This window comes from Asterias rubens, chromosome 8, assembly GCF_902459465.1.
Source record: "Asterias rubens chromosome 8, eAstRub1.3, whole genome shotgun sequence".
NCBI lineage: Eukaryota > Metazoa > Echinodermata > Asteroidea > Forcipulatida > Asteriidae > Asterias > Asterias rubens.
This window is the reverse complement of record NC_047069.1, coordinates 5983157-6002694: the sequence shown is the minus strand read 5'-3', so window position 1 is coordinate 6002694 and position 19538 is coordinate 5983157. Positions and strand designations below refer to the sequence as shown.

Here is a 19538-nt window from a genome sequence, read left to right as displayed (position 1 = left end):
AGTTTGTCCCAAATGAAAATCCCAACTAAGAATCCCAAATAAGAATTTGTTCTGGTTTGCATAGATTTCCTGTCCTCCCACATCTAACCATTTTTCATCAACTGCTATGCATCCTGTTAAAGGAACACGTTGCATTGGATCGGTCGAGTTGGTCTTTGAAAAGCGTTTGTAACGTTTGTTATAAAATGCATATGATTAGAAAGATATTTTAAAAGTAGAATATAATGAGCCACACAAGTATCACTCGAAATTGCGTGGTTTTCCTCTTACCTCGTCGACAAACACGGTCGGCCATTTATGGGAGTCATATTTTTGACTCCCATAAATGGCCGACCAAGTTGGTTCGCAAATATGTGTGGATCATTGTATTCTACTTTTAAAACATCTTTCCAACCATATGCATTTTATAACAAATGGTTACAAACGCTTTTTATAGACCAACAAGTCCGATCCAAAGCAACGTGTTCCTTTAACAACTGTGTGGTGTTGTTAGATGTGGAAAAATAGAATATTAAGAAAAGGCGTTGAACACGAATGAAAAAAACGTAGTCACCCACAAAATTAGCTGCCAATCAAAACCACTTTAAAGGGAAGGTACACAATTGGTAATTAGGCCCCCCCAAAAATATGTTGGATTGCCCTTTCATCCGATTTTTTGCTTGGAACTTCGAAGCAACCTTAATTTGTTTTGCAGTCATTCATATGGCTGACGTGTGTATTTGCCTGCCCTTATACAAAAAATAGACAGAAGGTACTGGATTTCATGCTTGTAATGTCCCTATTTCCAGGGGGTTGTTGTGGTATACAAGACAGGACAGGCTCCAACTATTGTTCATCATTGCTATCAGCTAAAGGAGGAAAGCCTGAGTGTTCTGAGATTCAAGCATACCATGGCAGATTATCGACCGTGGCTTATGGTCGAGGTTTTACAGATCACAGCGAGTGCATACTCATATTTTCCCACAACATAACAAGCCCCAAGTTTTATTACTAGAACCTTTGTTGTCTTTGTCATTTTTTCAAAGTCAGGATTCATCGGTATTTTCAAAGGAAAGGAATACTCAAGAAACTCCACAAAGTTTTGGGGGAAAAAACATGCAGTTGGGGAATATCGCCAACAATTGCTGATGACTTCATGTAGAGCAGGCTAGTCAATATGCTGAGACCACTTAGAAACAACTCTATGGCAGTGAAGTTAAAGGAACACGTTGCCTTGGATCGGTCGAGTTAGTCTTTGAAAAGCAGTTGTTACCGTTTTTTATTAAATGCATATGATAAGAAAGATATTTTAATGTTCCAAACAAACATAGTCGGCCATTTATGGGAGTCATAAATGGCCGACCGTGTTAGTTCGCAAAGTAAAAGGATAACCACGCAATTTCAAGGCAAATATGTGTGGATCATTGTATTCTACTTTAAAAACATCTTTCTAACCAATATGCAATTTATAACAAACGGTTACAAACGCTTTTCAAAGACCAAATCAACCGATCGAAGGCAAAGTGTTCCTTTAATAATGAGAATTCCTCTTGCTCCACTGTAGTCCCGGCCAATTTCCTACTTCCCCAGGTAGTACTCAATAAGTTGGACAGTGTTTGAAGACTGATGATGTCAAATTTAATTAAACGTGATTATCCTACCTGGTTTTCATTGTGCCAGAACACTTTGATGAATCGATTGTTCAGAACAGCCTCAATCGAGTTGTGTGCTGCCCTCGCTTGAAGATGCGTGTTGTAAGTAACCAGTGCAGCGTCAGGCTGTCCACCAAACGCAACCTGAAAGCAAACAAATATTATCATTAAGGTGAACTTCTTTAAAAGACCGAGTACTAGAAAGGCTTGAGTGGTTCCACTATTTTTTGGAACTGGTTCAGATTTCATGACAAGAGCCAAGTCCATGTCCGAACCGGTACCAGAAGATTCTGAGAAAATACAAGAAAAAGAATCAACAACAAATAATGGTCTGCTCGGGAGGAATGTTAAAAGAGCTTTTTGAGAAGCGTTTGGTGAGAGTAAGCCGAGCCCATTTTCATGGCTCTGAATACCATAAGCAAAGAAACGGTGCTTGCGGGAGCAGGGAATTCTGCACTTGCGTCAAGCAAATTTCACGGGTTAGAAGGGAATTTTGGCGTGTGCTTGTGCATACTCCACATTACTAGGCATTCTTCACTTTCACAGCTAGCGCAGAAATTTGGCGCTTTCACTGAAGTGGGGAATCATGACTGTTAGCACAGCATTCTGCAGTAAGTAGAGCCATGAAATTGGTCACACGTCTTGAAGCTTGAGTTGCCTTCTGGGCCCAATTTCATGGCTCTGCTTACCGTAAGCACAGAATCGGAGCTTACGGAAGCAGGGAATTCTGTGCTTACGGCAAGCATATTTCACGGGTTAGCAGCGAAAATTGAGCGGTTAAGAGCACCGAACTCAAGCTCTGGTGCTTCTATTCAGCAGAGTGTGGGTTTGAATCCTGGTCGTGACAGTTGTTTCCCTGAGCAAGACACTTCGCTATAGTTGCTTCACTCCACCCAGAGGTAAATGGGTACCTGTGAGGGCAGAGATGGTTCTTGTGATTGATTTAGTTGAGTAGCGCATACTTGTTGCACAGGCTCTTTAATCCTAGGGAGCCGAGATGGTTTAAGGAATGAATTAAAAGGCCCAGTGACCAATGCTAGAAGCGCTTTGAGACACCCTTCGGGTGTGTAAAGTGCTTCCTTTTTTTCAAAAATCAATTAATATTATTATTTTATCATCCCACCTGTAGGTTCTTAATAACGCCAAACTTCTGGAAATGTTCGTTCAGTTTGGCGATGCTATTCAACTCCCTTGGTATTTTCTTGATCTCCAAGGTCCTACTGTTTGGGGTGATCTTTGTCTTCTTTGGCCGCCACTCTCCGCTGCTGATCACCTTCCTCGTGGAGTCTGGCATCATTTTACTCGGTGACGCCCCGCTGTCTTGACCCTGGGCAGACGTGTCAGGCTCGTATGGCCTCTTTCGGCTTCCGGGATAAGAGGTCGCAGAAGCAACAACATTCCTTGAGTCTCCGGCAGAAGGATCTTTCGTTGATTGTGGAGAGTCGACGAGTACAGTACGAGTGTTCACCATCTCTAGTTTTTTAGTTTCTGCCTCAAGCTCTTCAATATCTGACAGGAACAAATAAAATAAAATTACTGTTTACTTCTTGGATTGACAGACAAAATGAATCGTTGTATAAAACTAAATCAAGTATAATATATGTTACCAAAGTCTTTTTGAAAATTAATGAATTAAAAACTGCAGGTGTACAAAACATTCACAGAAAAATAGGCCACAATTCTTAAATGTAACAATGTGTTGTGCATCCTCATTTTCAAGATATTTTTGTAGCATTCCTTTAGGAGTAATTCTACAAGCCTGATGAGTCCTCGTCGTCGACTGCCATAATTTTTACTTGTCGCAAAAAACCCAGTATGAAGCCTGGTTCAGGCTTCCTTACGAATGGGATACAAAGTTTATGTCACAAATTCGCAATGGATAATTCTCATCAGTTGAGCTGTGCTTCACTCCACCCAGGCGTAAACGGGTACCTGTGAGGGCACAGATGGTTCTTGTAATTGATCTAGTCGAGTAGCACATTTGTTGCACAAGGATCTATACTCCCCAGGGACTAGGGGTCGTTTTCACAAAGAGTTAGGACTAATCCTAACTTTAGGACTAGTCCTAGGAGATACACAAATTGCATTGATAGTCCCAAGTTAGGACGAGTAACTGGTCCTAACTTGAGATAAGACTTGTCCTAACTCTTTGTGAAATCCAACCCATGGGTAATAATGTTGAAGCGCCATGAGCGTCACTGCGTGACGGACCTGAGCGCTATATAAGAAGCCATTATTATTAGTATTATTACTATCATGCTCAACTCCCACGAAACATTCACTGCAAAAACAGCCCCGTGACGTAAACAATTTATTGCATTTGCAGAATGTATGAACCGGGCATAAGGCAAAATTGTGGAGGGAGGTGGTGTTATTCCTTACCCTTTTTGTCAGCAAGAGGTACAGTTTGCACCCCTACTAAGGTCCGCAGGTTGGCTCGGGGAACGTAAAATGGTGACGCATCAAGGGCAGGATTCTCTGGATTGTAGCCATCAGGTGGGGGCTGCTGTAACTCCCCTAAATAACATCAAATACATTACAATTAGTGACCAGTGGCCAATTTCATAGAGCTGCTAAGCACAAAAACTTGCTTAGCATGAAATGTTTGCCTTGATAAAATCAGGATTTCCCAACCATATTTCTACGTGATTTGCAAGATAACCATACAACAGCTGAATACAAGTAACTAGGAAATGCAACAAAATGGAAAATCGGTTGGTACTCCTGTATTTACCAATGACGAAATTTCACGCTAAGCAAATTTTTGTGCTTAGCAGCTCTATGAAATTGGGCCCAGGGAGAAATTTCAGAAAATATTGCAGGGCAAACATTTTTTTGGACACTAGGATACACGTTTTAGGAGGCGTTATGAAATGAGGGCATGTCCACCTTTTGGTCACCCCGGGAGTTATAAGATTTCAAGGATATTCTGGAAACAGTATCATCAGTTCTAGATAAGTTGATCAATAAAGGCCATGTCACATGTGGCAATTTATAGGCAACCAGTTCCAGGCAATTTCCAAAAAGAAAAGACAGTCATATTTTAATGTTCATGTATTTTTCCTGTGGATTGTAAGATAATGTTTGAAAAATAACTGCAGTTGGTTGCCTCCAAGTTGCCTGCAAAAGTTGCCTTGTGTGACAAGTCAGAGTGATGTATTTGTAACCGGGACAAAAAGAATCTCTTTTTTTCCCACCGACGCACTCCTGATGATAGAGCCTTCAAATGAAGCATGTAGACTACATGTACATTGCATGAGTGTACTAACACTACTGGTTCACATAGCACATCGGAGGAAACGTCACGCCTTTTGGGGGCTAATGGTGGCGTCATGTAAACGAGTTTGGGAAACTGACTAAGGTTTGGGCAGAAACTGTTAACCAATAGAGTACCGAGCTTCATGGCCACTCATTTATGTTTGATGGTATTCTACTTTGCAGTGGTCTATAATACTTGCACCATAAACGTTGCGCAAGTGGACTTATGCAGCTGCGTAAAGTTTTGTGAAATCGGCTGCAGATGCCTCAATATCCAGCTGGGAATTAAAAAGAGAAAACAACTTTACCCCGGGGTGGAGAGAACCGTTGCCGCTGTCCAGGAGGGGGGCCCCTCGGTTGTCCAGGAGGGGGGCCCCTTGGCATGTTCATCCTGGGTGGGTGCTGAAATGGCATGGGGGGCCTGTTTGGCCGCGGTTGTAGGTGCCTTGGTGGTCCTGAAGTACAAAAACACAGAAGCAATGGAAATAAGACTGGCCACTAGTACGACTAGTGTCAAAGTCGCGACTATTGATTGCTTAGTCGAGTCACGACTACTGTTATTCAACTACTTAGTTAATCGTGACGCCACGACTACTACAACAAATTGTTGGGACTACCTGCTTGGTGATCCAATTGTGTCGCTCACAACTATACACGCAACATAATGCATTTACATAACACAATCAGACCTCAGTGACACAATCCTTCAATCCCTTCAGCATGAATTTCATTATATTGCGCCTGCAAGAAAAAATATGCTGCAATGCATCTTTGGAATTAAAAATAATTCAAGACTAGTGTTGAAGTCACACCTTTTTGAGGTGCGGCTAGTCGAGTAGCAAATTTCAGTAGTCGCCCAGGGTTTAAGACATTGTACACTATTGGTAATTGTCAAAGACCAGTCTTCTCACTTTGTGTATTTCAACATAGTGCATAAAATAACAAAGTTGTGTGCTTTCAGATGCTTGATTTCAAAACCTCAAAATCTAATTCTGAGGTCTAAAAATCAAATTAATGGAAATTAATTCTTTCTCAAAAACTACCTTACTTCAGAGGTGTGGGGGTTTGATCGGTTCTAAAGCAGAAATTTGTTGATGTAATATTTTCTTGCTGAAGCTAGAAAACTGTGGACTTATGTGTTGTGTGTCGTACATAAGGTACCCAAACCATTTAAAGGCAGTGGACACTATTGGTAATTACTCAAAATAATTATTAGCATAAAACCTTACTTGGTAACGATAAAACATTGTGAGAAACAGCTCCCACTGAAGTGGCGTAATTTTCGAGAAAAGAGTAATTTTCCACAAATTTGATTTTGAGACCTCAAGTTTAGAATTTGAGATCTCGAAATCAAGCATCTGAAAGCACACGGGTGCTTTTTCTTTCATTATTATCTCGCAACTTCGACAACTAGTTGAGCTCAACGTTACACAGGTTTGTAATTTTATGCATATGTTGAGATACACCAAGTGAGAAGACTGGTCTTTGACAATTACCAATAGTGTCCACTGTCTTTAAGCCCATAATTTATTTGGTTGACATGCTATTTGAGCAAGGTCCTTCCCCTGTTGTCATTTAGTAAATGAGCATACATTGTATATCAGTGAATGCATATCATGGCGGGCCTAAATTACCTTCTTGATTAGGGGGTGGAAAACGGAGAGGCGGAGGCCCGGGGGGTCGCTCCATCCTCAGATTGTTTCTGTCTTGACCTACATACATAAAAAACATAATAAACATTCAAGAGTGAGCCCTCAACATGGTTTTTCTTCCTATGTCATATTTCTGAAGCAAATTGTTACATCCGGGGGCTGTTTTCACAGCGAATGCTTCGCAGGCGTTGAGCCCATTTCAACTGTTTGTGACGTCAAATTCGTATCGCATTTGCAGGAAGTATGGACCAGGCTTTCCTTTCCCTTTAAGAAACATATCTTTTAGTTGAAAATAATGGTACGCTGCTGCCAAGCAGTCGAAAACACTCAACTATAATTGTTTCTAATCGCCCGGAAGTATTTGATTATCTGCGTGGGTACAATTTTTGACAACAATAAGTATATATTTGGGTTGCGGTAACACTATGTGTGTTTCTACTTGCTAACCATCTTGCTGTATATTCTACTACAGCGGAGTAGACGGATCACGGGAGACTTCTCAGTTCTGAAGAGAACTGTCCTGCTTTTTAACTTCTACCTGGGCAGAAGGTAGACTATCGACTGGGACTACTACTTCAGCTTATATAGGATTATAACTAACTTCACTACCGCAGAGTGAGTTCTTAAATGGTCTCAGCGCTTCGACTAGCTTGCTCTAGTCATCGCCAGGGGCCAATTTCATAGAGCTGCTTAAGCAAAAAAGTTGCTTAAGCACGAAAATAGCTCGCTTATTTTATACATGTTACTTGCAAAAATGTCAGGCCATATACATTGCTTGTGACTGGTATTTAGCTGTTGTTTACTTAGCATAACAATTGAGTGGAGTCTTGGCCGGTAATCTAATTTTACTAAGCAAGGATTTTTTTTCTTAAGCGAAATTTTGTGCTTAAGCAGCTCTATGAAATTGGGCCCAGGAGATTGATCATTTTTATGACTAGGGAAAATGATAAGATAAAGTGCCTTGATCTAGCCACTGTGATATATGTGTGCTGTAAGAACCAAATGTTAGTACTGTCAGAGCCTATAACACAATAATGATTACAAGCAACTTGATAAGTGATGTTTGAAGCTTTGCATGGTGTGAATAATAAGAAATAACTATTATACACATATTGACTGGCAACAAGGTAACTAGTATACGTCTATTCCCACGAGGGACTTTGAGTGACCAGAAGAGCGCGGCCGAGGGAAATAGGCCCCTCTTCTGGTTACTCACAGGCAAAAGGGGGAATAGACGTACACTAGTTACCGAATTATGCCAGTCAATATGTGTTTTATAACACAGCTCGGTCTTAAAATGTCAAATAAGAACAGAAAAAGGAATTTTGTAGTTTGTTCACGGTTCAAGTCAAGAGAGGGCGCTGTTACTGCGGGCACTATTTGCAAAGACTAGTGCCCGCTCTGGTACTATTCCCGCAAAACACGCACGCGCGATCACTAGCCATTATTAGTTCATCCCACGTGACCGTGTTTCAGCCAACCAGAATACAGAACAAGCAAGAATTGTGTTATAATAATAAATAGTGAACTTGCGGGTACAACCATGTATTTAATCTCCTTTGAGTGAGTGTTAGCTCTGAAAGAACTGGTTTGGTCTTGATGTTTATGAAAAGACGAGCAGAGTATTCTGTTCGACACCTCGAAACCAAACTGGATCTTTTTTAGAGCCAACACTCCCTAAAAAGAGATCAAATACATGGTTGTACCAGCAAGTTTACTTTTTGCTTTTAGTTAATTCTTAAGCTACTTGTTCTCAGTCAGAAGGGCTTAGGAGACGGATTCAAAAATTACCTGGCGGGCCTCGTGGGGGCATAGGACCTCTCATATTTTGTGGCGGTGGACCTCTTGGCATTGGGGGAGGAGGTCCACGCTGCATTGGTGGCATCCCATCAGCCCTGGACATGGGTGGTAGGCCTCTCAGCATGTGGGGTGGGGGACCCATGGGGGGCATGTTGAGGAAAGGTTCCCCATGGGAGTTGGGTGGCATCATGGGGCCCATCATCCTCGGTGGTCCATGCTGTTGCTGCCCCGGTGGCGGTGGCCCAGGGGGCATGAATGGAGGGCGGAACGGCGCTCCAGGAGGAGGGGGTGGTAACCTCGGCGGCATGGGCATGCCTGGGGGCATGCCTGGTGGCTGCATGCCGGGGTTGATGTGAGGGGGCGGAGGTTGGGAGGGTGGAGGCTGGGCTGGTAGGGGTGGGGTTGGGTTCAGCATCTTGGGTAGGTTGACGTCGTCAACTATTACTGGATCGTTCCCGTGGTCGAATGGACACAGCTCTCCTCTCATGCAGAAACCTTTCTCTGTAGAAACAAATAAAAACACCATTCAGCACAAAGCAGATTTTGAAGCATATAATATCAGGAGTTATGGGTCCAGCCGTCGATTTCACCAAACTCTTCCTAACTTAGGATTAATCTTAGGACTTAAGACGGGTTTAGTTCCGTATCCAAATACGTAGGACACATTGAACCCATCCTAAGTTAGGACGGGTAACTCCTCCTAACTGGAGTTAAGATTAATCCTAGTGTTTCGTGAAATCGGCTGCAGATAGTTTCAAATGATGTGTACCCTCGTGTTTGACATGAGTGCATATTAATCACACAATCATGTTGATTTCAAGGACGTTGTTTCTCTAGCATTCTATCTGCAATCAAATTCTGGTTGGGAGTTTCCAGAAATTGATCTCAAAAACAGAATAATGCAATGGTACCTTTTAGGGCATTTAATCAAGTTGCTCTTTTTCCTAATTGTGTGTGAATTTACGCCAAACTAATTCTGAATTTGTTGTACTTGTGTTGTGTAGATTTCTGATATAATGTGAGTCCCTGTGTTGATTATGGTGCAAAATCACTTAATGGTGTAATGTGCATACACTAGCCGAGTAAAGAACGTGGCACATGCCTGTGGTTTATGTACTATAAACAGCCCTGGATTAAGGCTATTCAAGCATTGACATTTTTGGCCAATAGCGGGCAAAGTTCATAGACCTTATCGAAAAATACTCGGTACATGCGCTGTAGGCGTTGAATGAGGTGCATGCTGGTCTAGCTAGCGATCAAGTTTGATCCCTAGCTAGACCAGCATGCACCTCATTCAACAGTTAGTGTTTGGGCAATGGGTATTTGCGAAAAGGTCTCCAGGATATTTTGTTCAATGTGTGTTGTTGATTGATCATTGACCATGAAGATTTCACTGCAAAATAAGTTCTTTAAAACCACTGGACTTGTGGAACTCAATCCCAAATTCAAGCCCTGTGACTTCCAAAACAACATGAAATTGCAGCAAACACTTAGTCTGATACCCAACGAAGACAATGAAGGCGATTACCTCTACGTCCCTTGGTCATTGCCTTAATGCCCTTGGTCATTGCCTTGGTGCTCCAGTAGAAATTTACAATTTCCTTATTTATCCCTTTCACCTGACGTCATAATCGAATAATCTTGGATAGCGTCACTCTGTGCGATAGTCAGTGAAGTGCGCATTTTAGGCACCGCAGCGTTTACACGTAAACCTATTGACCACCAAAATGGTAAGCAAGGTACAGTCGCCGCGTGTGACGCGCATGCAAGGGGTCAATAGGGTGCCCTTTACCAAGGAGAAAATGCCTTGGTGCCGTTGATCTTTCAAAAACAAATCATTCCGGCCTGAAACACTCACCATCATAGTCCCTGCATCTATCCCTAACCATTGGTTTCATGCCGGGCTGGTCCCCCTGACTTCCTCCTACAACTGTGATGACGCTGTTTAACACTGACCCACTCGGCGGTGCCGGGGAGCCACTGCGAGACCGGGAACGTGACCGCGATCTGGACCGGCTTCTGGAGTGGGAACGGTGCCGTTCACTATCACGCCGATCGTCCCGGCGGTCATCACGACGGTCATTGTACGACCTTTCTCTATTGCTTCGAGCACCTGTAGAAAAGAAAAATTAACAGCAAAATATTGTAACAATAATGATTTTTAATTTAGCATAGTACGCAAGTGTCATAACTAGCTTCTTCTATGGGCATTGTAGAAGCTAGGAACAACTTCCAATTTTCGTAATATTTGCCGATGTGTACCCTCGTGTTTGACATGAGTGCATATTAATCACACAATCACGTTGATTTCAAGGGCATAGTTTCTCTAGCATTCTATCTGCAATCAAATTCTGGTTGGGGGTTCCCAGAAATTGATCTCAAATACAGAATAATGCAATGGTACCTTTTAGGGCATTTAATGAAGATTAAGTTTGTGCTGATTACTCTTGTAACTTCAAAAAAATTATTTTGTGTTCAATTCTTCCCAATAGACCCTTCCCATGAAATATGTAAATTGCACACAGCGTGCGCACTAACATTTTGGTTGGCAAAATGAGGGAATATCGCCCTTTTTGTACAGCTAATGGCGGCGTGACACAGATGCAATCGCGCATCTGCTTAGTGCACAACGCTATGGCGTTTGCCAACCAGTGGGGTCTGTACACATGCGTGAATGTAATTGGCATATTTCATGGGAAGGGTCTATTGTGTTTGTATTTTACTTGTTCTTTGAACATTACTGAAATAATGCGAGTCCCTACGTGTTGATTAGAAGTAAAAAAACACTGAAGCAAAGATTGGAGAACGACTGTATTGGTGGGTGTGGAAATGGTTGCTCATGGATAAATCATATCTTACTAAATTATAATTCCACCATGAGAAGTTTTAAATTCCACAGAAAACATTGCTGATCAATTTTCTGCCTAGAAACGAGCAGGATACCAGTCACACATTGAACTTGTTACATATAGTAGTTTGGCTGGTAACCTTATCCTGGTAAGCTTAATTTTGTTGTGCTGAGCTACTCTTTGTGCTAAGAGGCACTGGACACCTTTGGTAATTGTTAAAAAAAAGTGATCTCACTTGGTGTATCTCAACATAAGCATCAAATTAAAAACCTTTAATGATTTGAACTCAATTAGTTGTCGAAATTGCAAGATGTTCTCTTGCAATTTCAAAACACCCATCGCACAAATTGTGTGCTTCAGATGCTCAAATTCATTTAAAATATTTTCGTGAGAAATTACTTCTTTCTAAAAAACTACATTACTTCAGAGTGAGCCGTTTCTCACATTTTTTTAATACTTATCAACAGCTCTTCATTGCTCATTACCAAGATTTTTATGCTATCAATTATTTTGAGTAATTATTAACAGTGTCCAGTGCCCTTAAGCAACTCTATGAATTTGGGCACAGCTCTCTAAACCATCCCCTTTTCCAGTTCAAACTGTTGGCATTGCTGCTCGCACTTGAACAAAATATTCAGAATAAATATATCTCAGAAGCTCACTGACCTCTGTAGCCCCCTCTCCCACCCCTATAACCGCCGTATCTATCCCTGCCTCTGTCTCTGTCACCATGGTAGCGGGAACTGTGGCGATCATAGCGGTCATCTCGTCGACGGGGCCTGTCGTCCTCACGAGTTCGTCTCCGTCTAGAATGGGTTTTTAAAAAACAATTATTTTAAAAATCAAAGCTATAATTCCTTATATGGAATTTCATCCACTGGATTTTGAAGAAGGGATAAGAGATTTCACCGAGGTTACAAACGGCTGTTTAAAACCTGCAGTGTTGTGGCTGGGAGAAAATTGAAACGATTATCATCCACATTAAAGGAACAAGTTGCCTTGGACAAGGTGGTCTATAAAAAGCGTTTGTAACCATTTGTTATAAAATGCAACGGTTAGAAAGATGTTGTAAAAGTAGAATACAATGATCCACACAAATTTGCCTCGAAATTGAACGGTTTTCCTTTTACTTTGCGAACTAACACGGTCGGCCATTTATGGGAGTCAAAAATTTGACTCCCATAAATTGCCGACCATGTTAGTCGATGAGGTAAAAGAAAAACCGTGCATGTTTGTGTGGATCATTGTATTCTACTATTACAACATCTTTCTACTCATATACATTTTATAACACATGGTTACAAACGTTTTTCAAATACCGACCCGACCGATCCAAGGCAACGTGTTCCTTTTAAAGCCTGGTTTATACTTCCTGAGAATGCAAATATGAAGCAAACTTTGACGTCACATGGGTGTTCTCGCTGCAAAAGTTTGACAGGAGTTGCGCAAGTCGACTGTTGTGAATTATTCGTTGCGAATTTGTGAAGCCAAATTTGTATTGCATTCGCAGGGAGTATAAACAGGGCTTAACCCAATGATTGAAAACATGTGAGACCCATACAGGATGTCTCAAAAAAAAACTATGCACTTTTGAAATGGCTGCAGAATAAAAAATATTTGATTCTGGGGGAAAAGAAAGGTTTATAAGTATGGATAGCTTATGGACTCAAATTTCATATGACAACAAAAAGTCCAAAGCAAGATCATGAGTGGGTGAGCACTGTTCACTTTTGTAAAGGGTATGAAAACTAGGTTGCGCAGTAATTAGCCTTCAAATTTGTGACCGGTAAAATCTTTGGCGCTTACAAAATTCACTCCCAAGATGTCGGCTACAAATTCTTCAGTAAGCAGTGCTTACCCAATCATGACCTTTTGGTGTCATATGAAAGTTGAATCCTTAAGCTATCCATACATATCTAACCATAATCATATTTGTTTTATTCTGCAGCCATTTCAAAAGTGTATAGTTTTTTTTTAGACACACGGTAGAGTAGATAATGCATTAAAAAGAACAGACTTCAATTTGTTTCTTGCTGATTTAAAGTGTGAAACAAATATATTGGTTGTAAACAGGAAATCAGCAAATGGAAAGTGGATAAAAACACAAAGAGCATTTTTGACTTTGCTGAATCTAAAGCCCAGTGCATACTTCCTGCGAATGCCAATGCAATACAAATATTGACGCCACAGGGCTGTTTTGGCAGCGAATGTTTCGCAGGAGTTGAACACAAGTCAACTGATGCAAAAATTCATTACGAATTTGTGAGTATAGGCCTACATGTACTCCAGAGGAGGTTTCTGCACAGTTAGGAAGATGAAATTCGTATTGCATTTGCATTCGCAGAAAGTATGAACCCCGCTCAAGTGTGACAAAGATAATCACGTCCCAGTACTAGCGGATGTCTCAAAATATTTACTACATTCCAACTCACCTTCCAGGACTGTGACTCCGTGATCTGCTGCGACTACGACGCGTCCTGCGATGCTCTCGGTCTCCTTCCTCTGCCGTCTCCAATGCACGCTTTCCCGTTTCGCCAACTTTCGATGATGATACGATCTCCTCCCGCAAGGCTGATGTGTCAGCGGCCACCTGGGGCTGTGGCAACGGTGGAGGTAGAACCTCTCCCATGCTGTCTACGGCCAAGTCCGCTGTGGGAGAATCTGTAGCGGTATTGTCGCCATCTTCATTCATGTAGGACTTTGTAGCAATAGCTACAAAAAGCTCATTGATGAAACCTGTCGTTTCTAAAAAAAAAAAAACATAAAAAAAAAAATCAATAAAAACCTGCTTACTCTGAAATTACTTGTAATTGCAGACCAGTGGAACTCTAAAAGATACCTCACAGAATCTTCCGCTATCACTTTTTGCAATTATAAAAACTTTACACAAGCCAGAGTTTGCCTTTAACTTTGCTTCAATGAGGCACTGCAGGAAGTTGCCTCCATGCCCATGGTCATTGCTTTGGTGCTCCTAATAAAAAGTACCATCTTCCTCATAGAGGTGCCCATTACTAAGGAGAAAATGCCTTGGTGCCCTAACTTGCCCTATCAAGACTGAAGCATCGGGCCTGATACATAGTGTTTACCTCAGTTCCCAATTTACAAAACAACAACATGCAGTTGTGTACTGAGGGTCTGGGCTCAGTAAAGGGGAAGACTTTAGTAACTATTCCATAGCATACCATCGACCAGGAAAACTTCAAGCTGAGCAGTGCAGATTTCTTTAAGCTCTTGCTCACTCTTATCCTTTTTGACGAGGGCAACGACATACTTGGACAAGGGGACCGGATCAGCTTCACATCTGTAGAAAAAAGTATGAAAATGTTAAAGCCAATAAGCCATTATACACTTTCGGCACAGAAAACAAAAAAAAAAGTTCACAGATTTACAAACAACTTACAGGGTTTACAGAAGGTAACGATGAAAGACTTCTCTTGAAATATTATTCCATGAAATGCTTTACTTTTCGAGAAAACATTATATTACAATTAGCAATTCTCGTTGTCGAAAAATACAGATTTATTTTAAACCCATGTTATGACAAGTGAAACATGCGGAAACAATGGTTGGTTTTCCCGGTTATTTTCTCCCGACTCCGATGACCGATTGAGCCTAAATTTTCACAGGTTTGTTATTTTTTTATATCAGTTGTGATACACGAAGTGTGGGCCTTTGGACAAAACTCTTTCCGAGTGGTTTAAAGCCATTGACCAGTTGGTTCCAGGCTCCTCTAAATCTTGAAGTTGAAGTCAAACTTTTTAACCTGCACCCAAGTTTTGTTGGATTTTGTCCACCTCTTGTGTTTTTAGTCCTCATCTCCTCGTACAGTAACATTGAAAAACAATTTCCTGAACGCAATTATGAGAGGGTGCGAACGCTTCCTCCAATAAGCAAGTTATGATCGTTGAGATAGGTTTTAAAAGTTCACTCAAGCCTCAATTTCTGGAGCCGGTTCGTCCCAGGATCGGCTCCACAGAGTCTTTTATAATTGGGACTCGGTCTTTTGAAATCGGAACCGACAAAAGCGGGTACCCGGTTCCACAGAAGAGTGGAACCGCCGGTCCGGTTTTCAATTTGGAACCGGGTAGAACCGGGTAACCGAAGGAACCGCCCAAGCTTAGTGGAGCCACCACTTTTTCACTCATTTTTACAAACAGGGATATCTCATTCAATAAATTAATTAGATACTATATTATTTCATATCGAATGAAAAAGTTGAGGAAACTTTTCGTCCAGCATTCCGACGCTGGCAAATTTGCATTCAGTTGGGCAAAACCAAAAGCAGAGTTTTATGACGTAAATTTCGCTACACATTCATAGGAAGTACGATTGAACTGGGCTTTAGATTTAGATAGAGAGAAGAACAAAGTTAAGTTAAAGTCACCTGGAAATAGAATTTGTTTTCTTTCAAACATAAGAGTATATGCTTACGAACAATAAAACAATTTTTTTAGTAATTGTTTGTGACGATTTATATGTTTAAAAAATATATAAAGTTGTTTGGGGGGCTGACTCCGCCTACCCCTTTTGTGACGAAAATCGAGGCAGACTTTGCCTGCAATGCGTAAAGTAAACACACGTGCAAAGTACATGTACGTCCAAGTCGTGAGTTGGTACATTTCAAAAAGTGTTTTTCTGCACTCAGCAGCAATACACCTGGTCGGCATTGGCGGAAAATTTTTGTTTTTTGTTTTTTTTAAATGTACATGTACTTTGCAATTGTGTTTACTCTACGCATTACAGGCAAAGTCTGCCTTAATTGACGTCACGAACAGCGCCCTCTCGGGTCGGGGTCTACTCTTAAATTTGTAAATAACATATGAACTGATTTTTTAAAACCTTAGTTAACTGTTTATTCACATTCCACAGAATTAGAAATAGCAGAATTAGAAAATGTAAAAATACAAATAACTGCCATTTTAAGTACTAACTAGAAGAGCAAGTGAAGTCTGACAATGATCTAGATGATCTAGTTGCGATAATGTAACCCTCCTGCCGACGGCGTAGTCGGAGGGTTACGAAGCTTTCGCATTGTGAGCAGGGCGAAATGGTTAAAAACGTACATTTTCGACAGCTAGTCCCCCTCAGATTTAAATAGGAAAAGTTTCCGTATGGCGCCACCACTTTTTTATTCGATATAAAATAATATAGGAACTTATTTACCTGATTGATATATCCCTTTTTGTAAAAATGAGTGAAAAAGTGGTGGCGCCATACGGAAATTTATCCGAATTTTCAACCTGGGACATTTTTTACTCTTTCGCTCGGTGGTAAGTTTTCGTCTTTTTTCTTCAAATTATTTCCTCAATGGTGTTTTGAGTGATATGGTAGGATTCATTAGACATTGAGGATCAAGTTCGTGTAGTGTCCCTAGAATTTGTGTCATGATTTTCAAAAGTGGTAAAAATTGAGCAAATCTGCTGACTAGCTGTCGAAAATGTACGATTTCAACCATTTCGCCCTGCACACATTGCGAAAGCTTCGTAACCCTCCGCCTACGCCGTCGGCAGGAGGGCTACTTTATCGCAACTAACGATGATCAAGGAAGAAGAGAAGCAGCAGCAGAAGAGAAGGGGTGGTTGAATTTGGCATCTTGACTTTCCCCAATTTTCCAGATCATGCTGAGCCCTGAGGTAATACTAGTTGGGGCAAAAACACTATTCAAATGCGTAAAATCTATTAGTAATATTACTGTTTTCATACTTACATAGGTTCAAGTTTTCTCTTTAACCATGCCTTTAATTTCTCAACATTTTGTATCACTGGCATTTTGTTCCTTGGCACAGAGCATGTAGTAGTCTGGTGCTGTGTCGCTAACTACGTAGTTTGTCAACGCGGTTGGCCTGGGTGACTATACTCCGTATAAGTTTACGTTGAATCGCGTTTTTTTTTTTCACTCATTCAAGATGGATTCGGAACACAAAAATAAGTTTGGCCGAAATTTTTAGCTGAAGCCAGGTCACTGCAGATGAGCTGTACACACAAATTGTACCTCTTTTATGCTTGTTATCTTGCTTTATGGTTTCCTATTGTCGTTGATTCCACAATTTGTGTTTGTTATTGACAAAGTTATGTTAAAGACGCCACGTTTGTCGCGTTCACTGCATGCTGCGTGCATGCACTTAACTATATCGGTTATTTCTAGTCGTCCCCAGCAATGCGTAAACGAATAGGCGTTACGTTAGCATATTGCGTCTAGCTCGTCCGGTATACAACTCGTGTTTTACGTGCTGATGATAATGAAGACGACTCGACATAGGGGAAAATAATTCCGTTGAAGAATAGAGGGCGCTCTTTAACATTAGTGGATGATAGTTTTTTTTTTAGCCGGTACATCAAGCTACCGTCACACTCCGCGGCTCGATCTCGTGAATAAAAGAGTAGGCCTAGTCTAGGTGATAGTCAGCCGCATTCATTACCAACGCTCATCATGATACCGCTAAATATAAAATATAAAAAATACTCAATAAATATTAAAAGTCTCCCAGCCTCTTGAAAACCAACCAGATATCAGACAACTAAACTTCAGATTTCTTTTCATTTGTTGGTCAGCCGTTTGATTTCTTCTCATCCTAGAAAAAAAAAACATCCCGAATTTTAAGTAAAATTTGTAAATCGCCCGGCATCTATAAACTAAACAAATCTTCTCAAAAAGTGAAGCACAGAGCACAAGGTTGATACATTGTTGTAATAAACAAAACAATTTATTGCAGCCCAAAACGTTCTTAAGTTTGATCATGGGGTTTGTATAATTATGAGAACGAAAATTTGAAAAATAATGTCATTGCTTTCGTCTACAACTAGGTCAAAGGTAGCCTATACCACTAGAGAAGATAAACCTGCACGACAAACACGATCAAGGGAAAGGTCAGAAGTTTAGCATCAAAATCTTCCCTCTAAAAGTTACTTATTATGTATCTTTTTAATTAAAGGTTCCTAATTTTAAGAGCCTATGTATAGGCGCAGGCCCGGCCCAAAGTGGACTGGGCGCGTTACAACTGCTCTGTTTCACCTCACCACTTTAACCTTTGGTGGGGTACTGTGAACCATATAGAGCAAGGACTCATTTGTCCTAATTTTTTCAACCACTTCATTCATTCTGCAGTTGAGATCACACGGGAAAAGATTGTAAAAGTTCATGTGTGTTCTACCAGTATATTTTCTTGCAAACTGCACTCAAGTTGATTCTGACCAACAAACATGAATGCAGTAGACCCATTATAGTCATCTTACCCAGCAAGCTGATGGTCGCGGCTCCCAACCATCAACATGTTACTTGACAATTCAGAGAGAATCTGCTTCATGTATGTATGTATTCATGGAGGAATAAATTGGAATTTATTCCTAACTTATTCCTCCATGATGTATGCAAGCGTTAATACGCTATTAACTGTCTTCTAGTGTCTGTATTCATCGGTGGACTTCAGCACAATGGATACCTTGTGGTTTCTTGGAATGTTATTGTAAAGAACCCGTTAGTAGCCTACCACTATTTCCATAGCTGCAACCTTCTATGGCTGACTGTATTTTCCAGCTGGAGCTGAAAGGTCCTGAAAATGGAACCAGACAATCCGACCGCATGATGTTGCCACTTTTGGAGAATGTAAGTTACCACAGAAATTTTTCAATACGTTACTATTCTTGGTGCGTTTGATTCGATTAGCTTCCCCGGGTCGGCCCCGATCCTGCCCCGGCACGTTCGAATAGCTTTGACGTCATTCCAGGGGCTCACCCTGGCTGGCCCGAGCTGCTTGTCTGGGCTCCCCCTACCGAATGAGCACCGCGGGGTCGACACAGGGGTTGACATAGGGAAGCTTATTCGAACGCATCCATTAGTGATAATGCAGTCAATAAGTCATTCCTGATCATATCCAAACAAGTTTGTTACGGTCCGTATGTGAACACGGTCCCTCGCAGCAAAACATTATTAGTGTCAGTTAGGGGCCTACTGAACAAACAAACAAAAATCAGGCAATATCCCTTCCATACAGGTTTTGATAAACTTTGACACGGCAGAAAAAAATATATTAAAATATATTTAAAAAGTAATTCAAACGTAATTATATTTTTGTTTTTGAAGAAAAAGGCAATATTCCTTTCATATTATGTTTGGATATACTTTTTATTTTTACAGCAGAAAACCCCCCATAACAAAACAATATAAATATTTTAAATCTTAATTAAAACCTTTTAAGGGTTGTTTTCATTTATTAAGTGTACAATTCCAAATTTATTATGCAATTAATTTTCAAAGATTTTATCAATGGACACTGGTTTCCTCCTGCCACAGTCATGCAGTGCCTTTTTCGTACTACTGGCAGTGATCTGTAATCTATGGGAAGAAAAGT

General features: G+C 40.9%; 1 protein-coding gene across 3 annotated transcripts in view; it reads right to left on the bottom strand.

Annotated features, from left to right (window-relative positions):
* Positions 1-18785, bottom strand: part of LOC117293443 (RNA-binding protein 26-like) — a 30005-nt gene extending 11220 nt beyond the window's left edge. Inside the window, exons 1-11 of one of the 3 annotated variants that reach the window (XM_033775780.1) lie at positions 18678-18785; positions 14373-14491; positions 13623-13935; positions 11857-11996; positions 10200-10454; positions 8333-8842; positions 6524-6601; positions 5198-5344; positions 4014-4148; positions 2755-3140; positions 1641-1775 (exon numbers count right to left, since the gene is read on the bottom strand). In XM_033775780.1, the coding sequence (XP_033631671.1) occupies positions 1641-1775; positions 2755-3140; positions 4014-4148; positions 5198-5344; positions 6524-6601; positions 8333-8842; positions 10200-10454; positions 11857-11996; positions 13623-13882 (2046 nt within the window). In that variant the 5' untranslated portion in view covers positions 13883-13935; positions 14373-14491; positions 18678-18785. Of the gene's footprint in view, positions 1-1640; positions 1776-2754; positions 3141-4013; positions 4149-5197; positions 5345-6523; positions 6602-8332; positions 8843-10199; positions 10455-11856; positions 11997-13622; positions 13936-14372; positions 14492-16897; positions 17304-18423; positions 18463-18677 lie in introns of those variants that run through there. The other 2 variants (XM_033775779.1, XM_033775778.1) reach the window with 2 other exon arrangements.
* Between the last annotated feature and the right edge of the window lie 753 nt (positions 18786-19538).